The sequence below is a fragment of the Hirsutella rhossiliensis genome, assembly GCF_020360975.1.
Source record: "Hirsutella rhossiliensis strain HR02 chromosome Unknown scaffold00007, whole genome shotgun sequence".
Lineage (NCBI taxonomy): Eukaryota > Fungi > Ascomycota > Sordariomycetes > Hypocreales > Ophiocordycipitaceae > Hirsutella > Hirsutella rhossiliensis.
The window spans coordinates 2,074,946-2,094,429 of NW_025408673.1; the positions used below are offsets into that span (position 1 = coordinate 2,074,946).

The 19,484-nt window shown below is 54.6% G+C and overlaps 5 protein-coding genes across 5 annotated transcripts; 1 reads left to right on the forward strand and 4 right to left on the reverse strand.

The window, feature by feature from the left end:
* Positions 1 to 4,355: 4,355 nt before the first annotated feature.
* On the reverse strand, positions 4,356 to 5,068 carry HRG_06959 (uncharacterized protein; the record flags this gene model as incomplete). Its single annotated transcript, XM_044865430.1, has 3 exons — positions 4,356 to 4,365; positions 4,419 to 4,636; positions 4,694 to 5,068. The coding sequence occupies 3 exons, from the start codon at positions 5,066 to 5,068 to the stop codon at positions 4,356 to 4,358; spliced, it is 603 nt and encodes a 200-aa protein (XP_044719392.1).
* Positions 5,069 to 6,943: 1,875 nt separating this feature from the next.
* On the reverse strand, positions 6,944 to 7,465 carry HRG_06960 (uncharacterized protein; the record flags this gene model as incomplete). The annotated part of the gene is made up of 1 exon (XM_044865431.1): positions 6,944 to 7,465. The coding sequence occupies one exon, from the start codon at positions 7,463 to 7,465 to the stop codon at positions 6,944 to 6,946; it is 522 nt and encodes a 173-aa protein (XP_044719393.1).
* A 1,198-nt stretch (positions 7,466 to 8,663) lies between these two features.
* HRG_06961 (uncharacterized protein) lies at positions 8,664 to 9,103 on the forward strand (the record flags this gene model as incomplete). Its single annotated transcript, XM_044865432.1, has 2 exons — positions 8,664 to 8,777; positions 8,843 to 9,103. The coding sequence occupies 2 exons, from the start codon at positions 8,664 to 8,666 to the stop codon at positions 9,101 to 9,103; spliced, it is 375 nt and encodes a 124-aa protein (XP_044719394.1).
* A 983-nt stretch (positions 9,104 to 10,086) lies between these two features.
* Positions 10,087 to 12,589, reverse strand: HRG_06962 (centromere DNA-binding protein complex CBF3 subunit; the record flags this gene model as incomplete). The annotated part of the gene is made up of 9 exons (XM_044865433.1): positions 10,087 to 10,557; positions 10,645 to 10,918; positions 10,987 to 11,123; positions 11,251 to 11,324; positions 11,399 to 11,479; positions 11,635 to 12,099; positions 12,176 to 12,236; positions 12,287 to 12,406; positions 12,467 to 12,589. The coding sequence occupies 9 exons, from the start codon at positions 12,587 to 12,589 to the stop codon at positions 10,087 to 10,089; spliced, it is 1,806 nt and encodes a 601-aa protein (XP_044719395.1).
* Positions 12,590 to 14,476: 1,887 nt separating this feature from the next.
* Positions 14,477 to 16,338, reverse strand: HRG_06963 (ATP-dependent DNA helicase PIF1; the record flags this gene model as incomplete). Its single annotated transcript, XM_044865434.1, has 3 exons — positions 14,477 to 15,333; positions 15,546 to 15,997; positions 16,046 to 16,338. The coding sequence occupies 3 exons, from the start codon at positions 16,336 to 16,338 to the stop codon at positions 14,477 to 14,479; spliced, it is 1,602 nt and encodes a 533-aa protein (XP_044719396.1).
* Positions 16,339 to 19,484: the final 3,146 nt, after the last annotated feature.

Genomic DNA, 19,484 nt, shown 5'->3' on the forward strand with positions numbered 1-19,484 from the left:
ATGCCGGGTATTGAACTGCGAACACCGCCAGGTGGAAACCCCCATGGTGGATAACTCGACCGTCTTCTCCACTGAAGTGTATGCAAGGCGAAGCAAAAGGGGGAGACATGCACAAGTCGGGCGCTATGGACTGTACATGAGATCTTTCCTTGGTGACTCGCGGAACCCCTTCCAATGACCCCGTGTAGCCAACTTCGATAGGCATGATGAATGAGGAAAGCGGTGTGTCATTTACTGGAATGACAAAGGACGCAACAAGACCTTCTCGCATCGTCACGAAGACGTTTTTCACCGGCAACATAGCACTCAAGGCTGGGTTCCACGTCACGAACAAAGCTCCGGAGCTGCTGGAAGAGTTCTTCGGCATCTCTATTCACGATCCAGCCGGGGGTTGTGCAAAAAATACCGCCTTCCAACTTGGACCTTACAGCATGGCCAACGGATCGACGTTGGTGTAACTGTTCTCTAATAAGAAGACGCAATAAAGCTAGCAGTGGTGACGAGAGATATCGCCCATGAATATTCGACACCAGTTCCTAATTTTTATAGGAACAACTGTAAGAAAGTTAGCAGGATACATGCATGTCTGGTAGTAGTTATTCCGAGCACGCGGCCAAGCAAGCTCTTGGAAGCTCTGGACGATGCGCATGTTTGACTGCATGCTGGGAGGGGCTGCATCACGTCGGCATACATGTACACGAATACGATCGTTTTGAATTCTTTTATTTATATACTTGCACTTGTCGTCAAACCTTTGCAACGACCAGCGCCATGAGCTGCCGCTCCTCCATACGTCCACCGCCCTGTTATTATTCTTGATCCAAGCTTTCGATACCCAAATCTAGCACTATGACCCAAGTTTGTGAGCAGCATGTACGTTTGCGACTGAGGTCGTAAGATCAAACTTACATAACCGCCACAAACAGCACCGTGCCCGCTGGGAAGATCGCAACATTTGCCGGCACAGCAGTTGGATGCCTATTAGTCCGGGACAGGACATATTAGACACTCGGCAGCAACATCACTGGGCAGCCTCGACTCACACTTGATGAACATGATTGCTAGGAAGAGACTCCTAGTTTAGCCATCCCCTCGAGTTAAAGCATGATAAGGCCACTCACTCCATTATCAACACAGTACTGGATGCTGGGGTTCTGCCACAATGGGCCACTGAATTGCGTTCCATCTCGACGATCCTGCTGACGGACCACGGCCGGGCTCGCGATGACCAACGAGGAAAGACCAGCGAGGAGAAGGAAGTACTTCATGATGGGAAAGGTGGAGTGATTGAAATCGTGTAGAGACTTTGTGGGATTGGTAGCGATGCGAATTGCTCTGTTGTGACAGCTTGGGGAAGAATGATGAGAGTCGATGAGAGTCTGAGCGGTGTTTGTCTGGTCTATATATCTGAACTCCCTGAAGACAACACGACATGCCGTGTTGTTGATTGCTGCTTTCGAGTGCCAAGAGCCGTGGGACTTTCAAACATTGAATTGGCGTTGTACGCATACCACTTACCCGACATCTCGATGAGACCTGCATGCTCATGACATGGCCGGCAATATGGCAATGGATGGCCTGACACACCCTGTCTATTACGCATATGTCCATCATTAGAGCCGCAGTACCCGCTTGACAGGCGACTGTATGTAGCGGAGAAGAGCCAGTTGGTGCATGTGATTTCCCTGTCAAAGATACAGACATCAATACACCAGGTCTATGGCGCTTAGAATGCCCCTTTGGCATGGATTTTTCTGGACCGTTGTCCTGCTGCCGTGTACAACGTGGGTCGGAATCACATAGCTGAGTTGTTTCCCACTGGTAAGTCTGACCCATGCGCCCGGTTGCATTATCGGTCGACAAAGTGCCCGCGCGTCTGTTAATCGCTTACGAGGTTCGGAGTGTGGGGGGTTGTTTCGTGGCTGCGATGGACATTAATGGACTTAGCTATGATGTTGTACCTATCGTAAGAGCCATGACCTCGCACGCCAAGATCTAAAATGCTTGATTCTACTGCCTGCTCTTTCAGCTCGTGATGTGACCAAGGGAGTTAAGCTGAGGAACACGATAAATAGTCGCCTTCGCAAAGAAGTATTCTCGAGCTTGGTTTAAGAACCCTGTGGGGATTCGCCAACATGCTCGGTACGAGACGTCATTAGGAGTATGGTTTGATGCGGGCCTTGGTCTTTAGTCACGACGTATCAAGCATACGGAGAACTTGTAATTTCTCCATTTGCAAAGACCGATACATCTGACGCTTATCATGTCCCTTTGGGATGGATCCGGTAGTAGATGTGCTACCATCCGGGCTCTACGGTTTATGTGACGGTATACGTATCTATATATATCTCGTCCGGCCTACGGGAATCATTCCAGCTCGATCCGCTCGGCGAGATTCCCCTCCCGCCCCACGCCAAGGGGTTTCAAGCCGGGTGACCCCTGCTTGTCCAGGATTATCCTCAAACCCGACTAGGTATTTCTTATCCGCCTATCGGTTGAGTTTTCATTCTTTACCACCGCAAGTCTCTGTGCTAGATGCGTAAAAAAGCGCGACAATAGGAACTAGGACGTGCTAAAAGAGGGCCAGGGTGATCATTCACCACGGCTGCCGATGTATGCAAGCTTCAGAAACAAAATGAAAAAGTATCCACCACTCGGCAGGTAAAAGCGGGCACAGGTTTCTAGGCAAGTTCTCCCCTAGGAAGATAAGACGCTTCATAGTCTATATCCAATGCGTAGATTAGAAATCCGTCACCCAAGTCCGTGCGGCCTGCGCCCACTTGCGGACTCTAGACTCGGATATCCCAAGATTCGGTGATACGTTATATACCGGTAGTCCAATGTCATAACTCATAGCACTGCCTATAATACTACCCGCCGCCGTTAGATCCTTGCTCTTCTTTGTTCCCTGTCACTCACTCGCCTGCGTACATATGTGTACTGTACGAAGACTCCGCTCTTACGCGTCCCGTAAAGCCCTCCCGGACACGATTAAATAGCAAACAAAAACGCCGATTCTCTCGTATATTGAACCAAACCAGGTCTCGCTTAGAGTAAGGTCATGGCGTCTGGTGTAATCTGGGGCACGACCACTTAATGTTCCCTGGGTGGTGCTTCCTATCTCCATACCGGGTGTTGATATAGCCTCTTCATACTTCTTACATCTCCATGTACTTATCTGCGGATAGGAAGGGTCTACATCCCAACTCAGGCTCAACTTCAAGCCCCGTGTCCCTATGGCAAAAAGGTACGTCAGCACAAAACTGACGATCCCCCCACACCTACCCCCCTTTTCTTTTTTACAAGATGGGATGCCCGATACTGGAGGGTGCTTTGCCGAGAACCGACTGATAATATAGTTGTCTTGAGTTTTGAGCAACTTCTATTTGCTCCATCACCATCTATCCTATTGCTTCTAAGCGTCCACCGGAAACACGTAATTAGTGAGGAATGTCCAGCGGAAAAACAGGGATCCCACGAACTCCAACGTTGATTTGAATCCCTTGGGCCCTTTGGCTATTCTGGAGATAGCAGGTAGAGGAAGGATCGCATACGTTTCGAGCGATTCGGGCTCCGTCAATCGTGCGGGTAGCCTGCTCATACGTGCGAAGCTAGTTCAGTGAAAGGCCAAAGAAAGATTGCTCTCTGCTCAAACTCGTTATATCAAGTATCGGGGTATGTGGGGAAGGGGGAGGCGAGAGGCCAGGAATGCGTGCTTGTTCGGACAAAGAGCGATATGCACATACAGATCTACGCGTGAGACATGGAGTGCGATTCTGAGGAAGCCAGAAGTGTCTATCGTGGGGAAGTTCTCCAGGACATTTAGCATCGCCAGAAACAAGTTACCGCTGCCTGGCCAGACTTTGTAATCACTCTTGACGATAAGTAGTATCGTTTCCTGCTGTTCGGAGAGCGGTTAGGGACCAAGCAGCAGCTCAAGATCCGGCGTATGCTTACGCGGACCAGACGGCGTTTTTGACTAATCTTGGTATGTGAGTTGGAGAGCCGAACAAACAGGTACACGAGGCTGCTTCTCATTGCACTGTATTATTTCGTGAAGTTGATAACACCATTCTGCGTCGCCTGATGCTATTTGCCTTGTCACATGCGCAGGGGTCGCCTTCCGCGATGGGGAAAGCCTTGGTTTGTACGTAGTCGACCTTGAATTCCACCAAGTCCTACGCGGCACAAGCCTTAACCCTCCGTCCCCTAGCACCTCTGATGAACGGTATTGGGTCGCTGGACGGCCGCGGAGACTCAAACGTCAGCAATCCTGCTTAATCCTTGACAATGCCCGTAATTGCACTTACCTTACCTGCGGTACTCCTTTGGGGCAATGGACGTGTGCCTCTTCTTTAAATGACACTTGACCTCGTTTGCGATGACACGCAAACCTGCACGTCTTGCAAACCACGAACCACGGATCTTGGGAAATCAAGGCGGAGCCTCGAGTCACCCACAGAATGGCCTTGCAGTTGATGAGCATCGGAGTAATGGATGTGAACACGCCACTCTCGGCGCCCGCAAGCAGGGAATCCTCGACCTCGCCGACGAATATGCGAGTCTTTTCGGTCGTGTCCCCCTCGCCGAGCCGCTGGATCGTCGGGGAAGATCCAGTCTCATGAGCAATGGCGGCCTGGACGCTCTTCAGTTAATCCATGGGAGGAGCCAAGGTCCCAGTAACCAGCATTACGTCTGAGCCTTTCTTGTCCTCAACATATGCATTCTCACCTGAAGCGGTGGACATTATTATGCTAATCATGTAAAACTCGTCGTCTTTATAGTCTGCGCGCAATCTGTCAATCAACCAGCGCGGGTCGCCTATGGTTATATCGGGGCTCCAGACCCAAGAGGCGCAGGCGCCTTTGGTGTTCTTAGATAGTTCCTTGTCGCTATAGAAGCCGCTTCCTATGGACTGAAAGGCGAGGCCCCCAACCTCAATGACCGGGGCCTCGACCGGCACGGTCGCATCATCACATACGGCCAGGTCCGCTGTAAACGGTTGCGGGTTGCGTTCCTTAAGACTGGCGCGGGCGGCTAGGACTTGACCGGCCTCAAATTCGGACATTTTCGAAGAGATTCCCAAACTGGTCAGGCCCCTTGGGATCAGACTGGTGGTTAAGTTTGTCCCGACATAAGGTAGCACCGTATATGCCGCCTGGATAACCGAGTCCAGGGGAGTGGGATGCACTACGAGACGGTTCTCCTAAGAGTGAGGAATAGCAGAAGCCAAGTCAGCAATGACAAAAGAGCAGAGGGAGCCGTGCTCATCGCTCTGGAAAACTGCAGCGTAAGCTGCGGCTGCTTCTCCGCTAGAATGACTCGAGATCGCCGTTGGCCGAATTCACCACGACCACAAAAGACGCATGAGTGCAATCTGGATCGCCGTGGACAGCGGAAAACTATACTCGGCAGCGTTGACATGAGTCTCGGCCTCGTCGCGACCTAGTTCCTCTGCTCGGATGAGATACGGTTCAACATCAAGCTTTCTCTTGGCAACACAGATGCCGCCATTCTTTATATTAGGTTACTTACCCATGATTGTCCAACCAGCCCCAAGTTGCTTAATATACTCGTCGCATTCGAGGAGCGCTTGTTGTGAAGACAAGAAAAGCGCCCATCAACTCTCTATTCGTAGCATGCCACTGTGCGCCTTGGCCTGTGAAAACCCACGCGACCCGCGATCCTCCGCTCAACCTAGTCGGCTGAAGGCCCTCGCTATCAAGAGCATGCAAAAGGCCATCAAAGGTTGTCTGCCACGCATGCTGCTCTCCAGGGCAAGGCCGACCGACGAGAAGATAGCATGTATGCCAGGCTGGCGAGGGGGCTTTGCTCGTCAGTCTTGCCTCCGAACTCGAGGTAGTCTCGCAGGTTCGACACGGCTCGCCGACAAGCCTGCTCATTCTTGCCACGGACGATGTAGATCCGGGCCTGGTTCGGGCTTTTCAGGTTATGCTCTTGGGCTTGGGAAACTCGATACTTGCCGCTGTTTACTTGTGAATCGCCTCGCCGAGTGGAGGTCGCTGGGGCCGTCTGAGGCCATTCGAGAATGACACCACAAGTCTGTCAGCTGACGGCATGCTCTTGCATCCAACCAGGCTGCTGAAGGGCTGGAGCCTGGGCGATTATAGCAAACTCCATCGCGGTACGAAGAAGCCCGTGTACCCGTTCCGGTAGCCTCGTCCAGAGAGTCTGTTCTGCCGTGAGCTCCGTCTCGTAGCAAGGTAGAGCAAGACGAAGGTACTCCCAGTCTTGACGCGGAAAGTAGTTGCCACACGCATACTGTCGGCCTCTGTGGCAGGGGGAGTCTGGTAGCGCGACCGCTGCTTTTGCCCTTCTGGGGCCAAGACCCTTACAATTAGTATTCGCATAGATAAAAAACGCTTATCAGGTGCCTTAGAAGCCTCAGCATTTAGCATTAACGGCGGGAAGGACTAGGCGGCGAAGCGGCGAATATACAGCCGAGCGCAACCAGCGCTCGCCGATAGATGCTGGCCAGCGAGGAAGATATCGTAGTGCTTCCAGCCAGGTTCACTGTACTTCTGAGCATGCAGCTGCCCCTTACTGTCGAGGTTACCAAAAGCGGCGGCACCTCCCTCCCGATTCGGTGGGCTCGACAGTGCTTTCTATCACTAATCTGTATGTATTCCTGAGGCTTTCTATCATTAATCTATGTGTATTCCTCTGGCCTCTTGGAATCAAAAGGATACCCCTCGGCGTCATGAGAGAAATGGCACAATGACGGTTGCGGTCCTCAGCCATAGGCGGCCCTTGACGGAAGGTTGCTTCCAACAAGGCTATTCTTTTCAGCATCGTCGACAGCATCCAGATTGGACCCAGAACCAGTCTTTCTTGTAGTGGCCCCAACATCGGTGCTGTTCAAAACCGTAGGTACATTAGGGTCCTATATAGACGAGCCAGTCCCTACGGAGGTCTTCGTCGCTTACGCATTGATAAGGGTAAAGTGAGGGGTCGGCTTAGCAGGTTTTTCCAGGGCCTCAGCTGTCTTGATATGTTCATCAGCGGCCTCGGGTGCCTTGGCCGTTAACGTGACCATCGGATTAGAGCTAGGTGTCTTGAGTGAAGCTGGAAATTCACGAGCGGTGGCAGCAGCCCGCATAGGCATCGTCGCCGTAGTGGTGCCGATGATGCTCTTGGAGATAGAAGAGCTTTTTGGATCACTTCCGGCAAGGCGTGACGCCTCTGTCCCGTTCCGCGGTCGTTTCGCGTTTGGACGTGGTAGCGCTCGACTGCTTGGGCGGAATGGACTTCTCGGTGTTGGTGTCTTGCGCTTCTCCAAGTCGCCATCCGCGGTCGAGGGGCCCTCGAACCGGCGAACATTGAGATGACCCAAGGAGTCGGCTGCGCTGCCGTCTATCGAGCCTTCATAAAGCCTGCTCGAGGTAACGACCCAGCCAGCACAGACCAGAACGGCCGTGACAAGAACGTGACGGACATGAACCATCTTTGAAGCTGTGGTTCTTCGGTAAAGAATGACTGAAGTTCGAAAATAATGATAATAATAATAACAATAATAGCGTTTAACGATTGGAGACTCGGACTGGGAGTGTATGCATGTGCTCGGATCAGAGGCTTCAAGTACTCCGACTATTGGGAGCGACACTAGCCATATATGTGTGCGTCGACATGTACAGTGAGCAGTGAAACCTAAATGCGAATCGTGTCAAGCTACATGCGTGAACAAGTCTCCAGGCATTGTACGCACAGTAACAAAAACAGTAGAAGATGAAGACATGAACAAAGTTCGCGAGTCATATGGATGTTCCCGCATGGCCGCATATAACTACATTAATTCTAGAATCGTTGATCAATCTTAGAAGTCGATGGGAGCGAGTTGGTTGTACATTCGAAGGATTAGTTCAATGGCTCTTACTTCGTGAAGAAGAACGTTCATAGCCCAGGGAGCCACGCGTACACGAAGACTTGGCGTCCATGCTCGAGTTTCAAGTTGAGATTACCTGGCATTGGCGGGGCCCAATAAATCAAGGTTTGTTACATGTACGTGACTTTCTGCGCCCTATGTAGTTCGAGTATGCACGTCCATGACCGTCATGCAGCGCAAGCAAATAGCCTCTCCGTCTTCAACGCATAACGATAGAAATGTCCAAGCAGCAGAAATGACATGGGTTCACGGCTCGACAGCATCAAGGCTTGAGCAGGCGGAGTGGAGGCGACGACCCTTGAGCTCATATCGGCAGAAGAAGGCTGAGAGCGTTGTTGGATGCTACGTATCGTCTTGATACTGGCAGATGGCGCAACACTTCCTAGAGGGCGCGATTTTATATGCAGACGGGAAACACGCACCGGTCGTCTTCCCCATTACATGCACGCGTACGAGTCGTCCAGAGTCCAGACCTACAATTGCACTTTCAGCCCATTGCGCCAAGCAAGGCTGACACGCATCCGACCCAGCGCATGTTGAGCACCGCCTTCGGCTCTTGTATTTCCTTGGCCACAAGGGACTGTGCAAATGTGGTGAAGACTTTTGGCAAAAAAGAAATCTTTTCCAATGCTCATGATGACCCAGACTCATGACCGAGCAATTTGAGCAGCGACACGATAAGCGCACCAAGAGATCCTAGCCGGGGGATTGGATCAAGTTGGACTTTATCACCACCGGCACCGACGACGAGCTCACCGCTATGGTGCTTACTATGGGTCTCTTACAGCCCTACGGCCTCCCCCCCGTTACACTACTTGGCACCAGGGAGGATTGGATCAGCCCTCGAAACAGGCTGGATGACTTGAAAGATTTGGTGAGCGATCTACCGAGTTTGCCTGGATCATCACGCCTACCCTAAACGGCTTTGTTAAAGCTTAGGACTACCCCGAGTCCGAAGAAACTAAGTCATTCTGGGCCCAGATCGTCGTCGGCGGCGCCACAGGGAATGCGGGACAACCAAGGATGGTGAACCGTATCCCTATCAGCTATGCCAAGGTGCCATTCGATCTCGGTTCTTCTCTCGCATTGGCGTGTCGAAGCAACGACGGTACTTGTTTCCTCGGAACTACCCCTGTGCCGCCTGCCGCACCCACGATGTTACGTGCTTGGACGGACCAAGCTGTTCTTTCGTTCTTCTAGTCTGCATTATTCGTTGACATGTATTCTTCCGCTGACTTCTATTGCGCTTTGGGTCGCTGGATCATCACATGCGTAGGAAGACCACTGTCCTTCCGCAAAAGAAGAGAAGGTAATGGAGGAAAGAAAGAGATATATTCAATTCAATTTCTTCAGATATCTTCTTACCGAAAGTTGGGCTGCTGCCCAGAGTAATGGACTACGAATACACGCAGAAGGGAAGGATCCAAGTCCCGCAGGGATAAGGCTCTGAGCCCGGATTCGGGGAAGTGGGGGGGGGGGGCGAGAGTACGAGATGAGAAGGTGTTATAAAGGAACAAAATGACAATGGCCAGGGTTCAATATATAGAAGCCGAGCCCGGGTCGCTCCAGATCCATGACGAGGACGCGGTCCCGGCCGTCAACCTGACGCCCCAAGGATTGTTGGCTGTATGATGACATCAAGTGGATGTCACAGGTCCGGCTTTGGTGGGCGGTCAGCGGATTACCCCGCAGATTACCGCCGATTACCCGCTTGCCCTTGACATCACCTCTGCCGGGTTGATGTCATCTTCGGAGCGCCATAAAGCGCGAAAGCCGGGACCGACGACGAGAAAACCAGTTCGACTGGATAGCCTGCGTTTGTGCGATCAGAATGCACCCTGTCTAAGGTCCTACATCCTGTCGGTTGCGAGGTTGCGGTGATTTGAAGCATTTTCTAGCCTTGACGCACTGGAGCTACAGCGACGCTTAGCGGATGCATACCCTGTCTACAGGCCCCCTGACGGCCTGGGGGCACTTTCGCCGCCAAGGTCCTCGGTCATTCTATCAGACGGGTGTTCAAAATCACTGCGCCATTGACTTTTCGCTACCACCGACGTTGAATTGCCCCGACGCACGTTTGTGTCCCTTTTCGCCTTGCCTGTCCTTTCGGATGGCCTTGAACAACTTATCCAAAGAGCTGGGTCCACGTTCTTCGTCCATTTGCCTCGCCACGATATCTTCAGTTAAGCCGTCCGACTGGGCCCGCCTCCGAACCTCATCGACGATGATCTTGCGCGTGGAAAGGTAATTCTTCTCTGCAGATGGCCGCCATCGAGCACCCCAGTCTCGCTCAAGAGAATCCACAGAAGGCATTTCGCCCCAGCCCTGCCGCCAGAGACGCAGCAGCTCCTGTACAGATTTGACAGAACGGGGAGCTTGAAGCTCGGAGGTTCGCGCGGCCCAGGCGGCTCGCCATGCGCTCTTCCCTGGGGCTTGCCCTGGCCCGCTTGCACCATTCCCTGCTGCTGCTCTAGAGAGAGCGGAGCGTATGTCGGACCGCCCGCTTGCGAAGGGCCTATCTCGGACCTGAGGACCGTCTCTCGTGGAGCGCGGCGCCTCTGTTGATGAGCTCCCGCGATCTCCGCATGTTGACCTGCAGCACCTTGGCCGGGGCTGAAGGTGACGGTGTAGGTCGCCTGCGCAAACTCATCCAACTTTGTGCATAGTTCGTAAGAAGCCCCCAAAAGGTCTAGATGTCTTCGCTCAGCTAACTGCTCGGCTGCGACCTGTTGAGTCAGTACTGTGCGCAGCTTCTCCGCAACCACCGGGATCGCTTTTTGAATGACCGTGGTATGGCTGTCTTCGTGGTCCCGTGTGCATGTGTCTTGAACTTTGCTGGCGAACGCTTCAAACTCGGGGCAAGAGAAGACCGGATCCTGAAAGATAGGATGGTCGGGGTAGGACTCGCGAAGGAAGACAGCGTCCTGCAGGAGCACCTCTCGAAGCCACTCCAGGAGTTCCAAGAAGGCGCCGGCGGCCATGTTCTGCTCCACCCCGAGATCTGAGAAAGGGCTACTGTGGGCCTCTTTCCATTTGTCGAGTTGAGGCCAGACCTGCACGAGTAGCACCACAGGCGGCCTCACGGTGGCCCGGGCACGAAATAAGACCCCGACCATTCAGGGTCAAAGTCGGCCACGGCCCTCATGAATTCGAAAGGCAGGGAAGTCAGATAGCAGCCGGTCATTTGGTCTCCGTTATTCCAACGACCGGCTCGGCGGATCTGTATAGTTCGGGTCAGCCCAGGCCAGGGGGTTGGCGGCTTGCCTAGGGCAGATGACATGCCTGGCCTTCATCCACCCGGCCATGTCGGCGTTTTGCGTCGCGGCCACTCTAGGCGCGTGGCTGACCTTGGAGACCTTGATCCCGGCCTTCTTGTAGAACCTGGACGTCCATTCTCGGGCAGTCTGGCCCGACAACGGAGCTGTATATTCGGTGAGTGAAAGGGTCGATGCACCCTCTGAGTTATGGGATTCCGGTGAATGCCATCACGCTTACCTTGAGGCTCCTTCGCCGATCGGCGGAGCACCTTCGTTTCATACCAGTCTTCGCTTCTTTGGAAGACGGAAACCTTTCCGCCTTTCTACCTGCCAGCGCCAGAAAAGCCAGAACGCGAGGGCGCCGATGAGACAAGACCGCGGATCTCGATGCCGCAAAGCAGATCCATACCCATGCGGCCGTGCTGGTTGGTCTTCCCACAGTTCATCACGACAACCAGCGCCTTCGTGGTATACCCTGGGCCTTGAAGCCCTCGTTGGGTAAGTCCAGGGGAAAGCAGTCTGCCAACTCCATCGGCAGGCGGTTGCCGGACCGCAGCAGCATGTGGTTCCCGAGCAGAAAGTCCACCTGCGTCCTCAGGGCGCAGGCGATCTCTCTCCTCTCGGACCATGCCACGTTGGTGTGGTCGGGGATCTGCGCCGGCGCATACACATCTCTCAGAGTTCCAACTCCCTGTCCATGTATTCCTTCCTCTTCCGGCTCCAAGTCGTTGCAAGAATGCTGCGTTTGAGCGCCTTCAGTGCCACTCCCGTGGCCGGGCCGCAGGATTGACTCCCGGCTCTTCTGCTCGTCGTAAAGCTTCTGTATGGCCGAGACGTAGCCCCGTACAGTATTATACTGTAGTTTGAGCGTGGACTCATACAACTCCAAGTCGGAGTCTGACTCGTATTCGCTACCTCCGCCGCCTACAACGATGGTATCTGCTGGGGAAGCTGGGTGTTAGTATGATGGGCTGGCTCAGTCCGACGACCACATCCCGTGATCAACATCTGTTACCTGATGGTGCTCTGCGTCTTTCACGGCCCTCTTGGCTTCCTGAGCCTCGAGGTGTCGTTTTCTTTCATCGGCGACCCTCTTTCCTTTCTTTGGAGGACGTGATGCCACTACCTCCTTCATGAAGAGCAAGAGCTTTCCTTCATCGACCAGGTCTCCCGGTAGCTGTTGGCCCTGTGGTACCGAGGCCGGCCAAACGTCCGGGATCGCAGGCCAGTTGGCTTGACACCACTCCTGTGAGGCGGTCAATGCATGGATCTACATGAAGATTGCAGGGCGCGCATGCGGGCTTGCCTTCCATTCTTCCTGCTTGGGACGATAATTTCGCTTCGTATTCTTCGGCTGGGTGTTCTCCAGATCTAACAGGTAGTGCTCAATGGCCGCCCTGACCCGGGGATCCTCTATCGCGTTCGACATGGTGCAGGCGGTCGCCGTCGCGACGGTGGCAATGGAGGAGGTGGTGGGAGGTGGGAGGAGGAGGTGGAGCGCAACGCGCGTGAGCGAGACCGAAATCGAAGGTCTCGCGCAGGGCCCCGCGGGCGTGGACCTTCGATTTTGCCGTCCGATGGCGGTAATCCGACTAAGAAAACGCCAGCCCCGCAGGGACGAACCTTCGAAAACGACATGGTTTTGCGTGGGGCGGGGCGGTAATCCGATTACCGGATGACCGGTCAGCCGGCCCCGGGACCTGTGACACCAAGAACTGCCTGGACTGCCGTAACCAGCACAACTCTCATGTCGGCTCCGTCTCCCACACCGCAAGACATTCACCGCTAACTAAGTAAAGCCTTCCAGATCCAGGCATGTGATCCAAATGTTAAAGAACCTCGCTGTCGGCCCTTCCTCAAATGATAGTTCGTCCTACTCTGAAGAGAAGAGAAGAAGATGCTGGTCTATCGCCTCCAAATGACACATCCAGAACCCAGCCTACATCGTCGGACGGTCGGAGAGGGTACGGCAATGTCATACATCGAGGATGTTATTTGAATCCTCGATTAGCCAACCGCGTGTATGGCTGGAGACGCCATTGTCGCCAACCCAACGAAGCTCAGGGCTCTTCCGAACAATAGCTCCCTCACCTCCCGTGCAGCGAACGACCCATCCGATGGGGAAGGACTCGCAAAATAGCCCTTCCACAGCCGGGGCGAGGGTCAATATCGCCACTGTCCAGCGCGACCATCGTTCAGGACGCCGTGCAGGGGAAACTGTATCACTGACGCATACAATATCTCAGCTGGGCAACTTTCAAGGTTCGGAGGCTGCTGGAGAAGGTATCTACCGAGGCGACTGCACTATCTATCCCAGGAGTCCTGGAAGCTCCTCTCCAGCCGTGTGCAGGCGAAGCTGGACAATCAGGAGCTTGCCAGGTTCGTCAATTCCCTACGAGTATACGCCACGAAAGACAGGGTGAACAAATATAACCACTACCGACCGCCTAGGCCGGCCTGTCATCCCAGGTAATGGCTAAGATCATTGGCTCTGGCGCTGCTGCTGCTCCTGACGACAAGGCAGGCAACCTTGCGAAATAGATTCCCGTATGCATTGGCGCCCGTCTGATGCTGACGTCCAACCTTTGGCAGCCAGTCGGCCTCTGCAACGACGCACGTGGTAACGTTACAGTATACGATATCGCCTGGGCGCCTGGAGCTGACCCCATTCAAGACCCTCCCTGCGTGATCATGATGGAGTTTGACAAGTACCCGGGGCCGGTATTCCTGACCACCGCAAATGGCAGGAAGATTGTCCCGATTCGGCCGGTAGACAGGGACTTCCTCGTCGGGCCCACGCTCTGCCCTCGTACGCAGTTTCCCCTGATCGTATGCTACGCCATTACAGTTCACAAGTCGCAGAGCATCACCGAAGACATGATCGTGACGGATCTGTCCTGCCGTGACTTTCAGACCGGATTGAACTGATTGTTCGGTGACTGCTTGACTGGTAGCCAGACTCGCAGCCTTCGGCTGATTGTACGCCTTGCACCACAGCCCTAAAGACTAAAGTGCAAGGTGTGGCGCAGTATTTTAGTATATTAATATGCGGAGAGGCTCTGTGGTATTGATAGCTGGGTGGTTACCGGAATAGTGGTGTACGATGCAAAGAGGCAACAAACCCCAGGACTGCCGTCAGATCAGGCAATTGATGAGAATTATCTGAAGAACAGGAGCTAAATGAACGAACGCACGAAAATATGCAGCTCTTTATACACAAATGAAAAGTCCGTCGCGTGATTACGCATTAGCGGTTGCCTAGCAGGCAACAGCGGCGTTGTCCTGGACAGGCTTGATATGCGACATTCACCCGGCTTCAATTGTAACAAGTCTCCCCTCCCCTCGCCATCACCAGTTCATCTAACTTCGCAATGCACCTCGGCAAGTACTCCTTCACGCCATAGGCGTTAAGATAGTCCCGCTCCTCAACCAAATCATTCAATGCCACCTTGACCCAGTCGACCGTCTTCTCTCTCCGCTCCCTTCTGGCCTGCCGCCTATTTTTTTCCCACATCAGCTTCTGGCGGTACATCTGGCCGCGTTGCTGCTTGTTCGGCCTCCCAGTTTTGAACACGCCGACATCCGCATCCATCACGGTCCACCGCTTTGGGGCCTCGGGCAACTTAGCTGCCAGACTGACGGGCTTCTCCCTCGCCTTGATCAACGACAAAAGTGCCTCGTCCAGCAGCTTGAAAGTCGGAATGCTGTTGTCGCATGGGGTGCCGCACATCTTGCAGGTGGCGTCGAGGTCAGTGTGTGATGCATCAGCCATGCTGAGCAGCAGGTTGAAGGCAAGTGTAATGTCCATGGCGACTAGCTTCTTGACGGCGCCCATGTGTTTACGGATGGAGGTAGCGTAGCTGGAGGTCGTGATCGCCGCGCTGTTACCACTCATGATCCTAACTTTCTTGTCGAGTTCATCGACGCGTTTGTCGAGGGCCTTGAGGGTGTCGGCGTAGAGCTCCTTAGCCTCTTGGCTGGTGCCTACAGCGGCGGTCTTTTTGGGTTTGGCGGAATTGTCTGTCTTGGACGCTTTTGTGGGACAACGGGCTTCGTCGATCTCTTCGTCGGAATACTGAGCCTCTACGTCCACTTTGGTGTCGCGCTTGCGCTTAGCCGAGCGGGGTGGCTTGAGCCAGCTCGTAAGGTCTTTTGGTGGGACCATTCTGGATGCTGTGTATCATGAACGAGCTCAGTACAGTCAAGAATGTAGAAGAAGTGGATTCGTTAGGCAGAGACAATGACCAGCAGAAGAAGCTCAAAAGAACTTGTTACGCGTCGAGAAACGCGTCTTGCGGAGACCATCTCGGACTCGGAGAATAAATTAACCGAGGAGCTATGGAGTTCCAATAAAGTGGGGTGTGGCACGGGTAGGCATTTCAGACCGCCACGGTCCCGCGCGGCCTGCTTCAGCGCCGCGAAAATCTCGTCGATTTCGGCGGCGCCTTCCTCGTCCATGGCCCGATCCAACGGCGGCATGACCTGCGCCGTCCGCGTCCTCTCCAGCGCCGACGGCTCGATTCGCTCCAACCGCTCGCACACCACCGCCGGCACCCCGTACGGCGGCGCCCCCCAGCTGTCCATCTCCGCCGTGTCGATCTCGACCTCGCCGTAGAGCGGGTTGTTCTCCTTAAGCCAGGCCAGCGCCCTCTCGACCACTGACCGTCTCACCGATAGGAGACCCGACAGGCCGCGCGACCCTGGCCTCTCGGCGCCCAGCCATGAGACGTGGATCTCGTCTATGACCCGGAGCAGCGGGTGGGGCAGCACCTTGGCTACCAGGCCCTGCACGTCGTTCGGGAACACCGTGATGTGACCCTTGACGTGCTTGGGATATCTTAACGTCTGCTTCTGGCCGCCTGAGGCGCTGTATCTTGTGACGAACCTATAACATGAGTTCAGCGCGATCAGCTTCTCCACCGACGTTAGGCCCTTGAGCTCATCGGGGAACACGTGCTCACAACCGAGACGGCTATGGAGTTGAGCCGCCGGCGACAACACCCCGCGCGCCAAGGGTCGAGAACACTCCTCGCAGACCGGGACGGGCTCGCCCTCGGGGAAGCAACTCCGGCACGCAAACGGCGATCCGCGACCGCCCCTAATGGTGGGACTCGACATCCACTGGTCCCATGCCATCTCCCTCGGCTCTCTTGCCGTGCGCTTCCGGTGGCATAGCATGCACATCCGTATCGGCAGCTTGTCTACGTCGTGGAAGGCCCGATAGAAACCTCGCACCGTCGACACCTTCCTCTCGTGCGGTACGGGCGTGCATCGGTTTTGCATTGGACAGCCTTTCCTTTACGGCGAATTCCTCTTCAAGGTAACGTAGGACGCTGGCCAAATCCTCCTCCTGCAACTCCCTTCTCCTCTGCCTCCAAAGGCCTCCTCGAGTACGTTTCGCCGGGGCCGGTCTCGGTCGGCTGGCCCATTCTCTTTCTCTGTTCTACGGGCTGCGACGGTCTCGCTGCCGCCTTGTCTCGTCTCGGCCGATCTTGTTCCTCCGCTGCGACCTCGCATAATGGTCGCGGTGGCGAACGTCCGGAAGACTGCAGATTCGCTGTTCTGTTTTCCGTCTCTCTAGGTCGGACTGGCCGAACGAAGGGCTCCTTACCGACGTGCAACCCGCCTTCACCCGAGCGAGGCACTTGTCCGGCCGGGTTCGTAGCCTCTCTGGGCTGAACGGGTTGGGGTTTTCTCTCCCTCGCGCGTTTCCCCAGCGCCGGTTGTACGCTCGATGAGACCCTTCAGAGTTACCCGGGCGCCATCGCCGGACTGCCTAGGCCTAGCCGTCTCAAGACCACCTCTGGCCGCGGCAGACGATTCCCCTATGCCTGCGCCTTCGTTTCGCCCAACTAACACGGCCTCTGGCCCATCACGAGCGTTTATCGATGCTGACCGTGGCGCTTGCCCTCCCTCTAAAGTAGCGCCATCGATGTACCTCGTCCGTTTTCGCTGCTAAGTACCTCGCCGTATTCCTACAGGCAACGCTCTTTTGAGTGTTTTCGCTCGTTCCCTTCGCAAGGCCTCCTCGAACGCCGGCGCCTGCTTGGCCTCGATAGGCCGGACTTGGATGCCGCGTCCACTTGACTTTCGTGGTGTGACACCTGCTTCGGCCCTTGTCCGCCGCGCTAACTGTCCCCTCCGCGATACTCCTTGTCGCAGCGGCCACCGCAGCCACCGTCCCCATTTGACCTTCTCCGGCCACTAACCTAACCTCGCGGCTATCCAGTCAGAACTCCTGATGAGTCCTTCGTCAAGGGTTGGCCACTTCTCTTCCTATATGTATGACGTCAGCATTGAGGAGACGGTAATAGCAATGATGCGAGGCACATGCGTTTGCGTCTTATCCGAAGAAGACCGCTTCAGTAGACTGACCCGAGCGTTCAAGTACAACGAAACTGGCGCGAATCAAGGCAGCCCTAAAGTCAAGAGCAGCGCAAAATAGCAACAGTCGGGGGAGCCAGGAGCCGCCGGGTCACGTTAAAGCTGCGGCGTCTCCGGCACAGTTATATCATCAAAGAGCAGCAGTTTGTCCCTGATGGAGCAATCCTGCATCGCAAATTAGTGCCAAACACGGTGACTACAGTACGTTTCAGCGCGCTTATCCATGGCAACTACTCGTATCCCTCTAGCTTATACGTCATGACCACATAACGCACGTAGGACAAACGTTTCGTGGCACTATGCCACGTTGTTGCCCACCGGCGAGGCTGCATTACATGATGGCCTTCAATCTCCTTCCATTGTGGCCGCACTGATTCAGTCCTCGTATTTCTGCTGTGAATGGTCCCGATGAGTACGTGCCTATTCCATCCTCGGTTGCACCTTTGCTTTATGGCAAAGAGGCCCGGCGAGTGGAAGTGGACGACCCGCACGGTGATCGACATGGCATGGTTCGTCAGGGTCTGATGGTACTTATTTCAACTGACGGAATATCTTCTATGAGCTTGGCAATGAGTCGTTGCAGTGAAGGGTCCTTGCTGCAGAGGCAGCCTTCTTAGCTGCCCGCCCACTCCACAGCGGAGGCTGCCAAGCCAACGTACTGCAGCCCCTCAATTAGGTACCCGTGCCACGCCCCACTTATTTCGCGTTCGTTCCTCACCAGCTCCATGGCTCAAGCTGGTGCTGGAGATCTTTAGAGAGTTGGTGCTCGATCGATTCGATTCCCGTTCTTCTTCATATTTCTTTACTCTGGGGTAGGTGTGGCTCTTGATTGCCATCATGGCAGAGCCTGAAATGGCGCCTCCGGCCGACGTGGGGGCGGGGCTGGATCCAACTAGCCCGTCGCCATTGACGCGTCCGACGCGAGGGATGACGCCCAGCGCACGAGTGCAGGATACGTTACGAACGCTGGAAAATGCGACCGCGAGAGCTCCCAAGCGTGTCTCGACCCGAACGACGCGAGTCATATCGGTGGGCAACGAAAGCGAAAGAGGCGACGAGGTGAAGTCACGCAGCAATGCGGAGACCGCCAAATCGATGATGCAGAGGGTTCTAGAGATGCTGGCGAAGATGGGAAGTGAGATGGTGGAGCTGAAACATCGAGTATCCGAGCAAAGCGACACGATCAGGAAGCTGAGCGCCACGGTTTACAAGCAAAGCACCATCATTCAGGGACAGGAAGATCTGATCCGAGGCTTGGAAGCCCAGGTCCAGGAATCCAAGGAAGAGTTTTGACATAAGAGCGAAGAGCACGACAAGGAAATGAAACAGGAGCACCGGGATGTTAAGAGAGAATTGGTTGGAGTGAAAGAGCAGCTACATCAGCTGATGCAAAAGCTGGATGTATCGGGCGAGGTGGCTTTGCCAAGCGGCCCTCGAGCAACGTTTGCGGACGTCGCGCGCGCCCTGCCAAACAACCCGCCATCCAGTACACGCAGCATACCTGGTCCAACCAAACAGCAGACAACCAACGAGTCTGTCCATTGTACCATTGACACGTCTCGTGTAAGTGAGTCGAACAGGAACAAAGCGCAAATCGGGCAGATACGACAGGCCATCGAGGTTGAGATGAGAGCGAAGAACGGACATGAGACCTGGAGGTGTGCAGCAGTTGTGAGAGAATCCCGGAACGCCGACCGAGTCAAGATCGTCTGCAGAGACGAAGCCGAGCTTCAGCTGGTCAAAGAGGCGGCGCAGAAGACAGCCGTGGAGGGAGCGCGAGTCATGAGAGACCAGCTGTATCCGGTCCGGGTCGACAACGCCAACCGGACAGCAATCCTCGACACGGAGGGCAATATCCTGCCCGGAGCGATCGACGCCTTGAGTGCCGAAAACAGAGTGACCATTGGCAAGATTTCCTGGCTGAGCAAACGAGAGTCTGG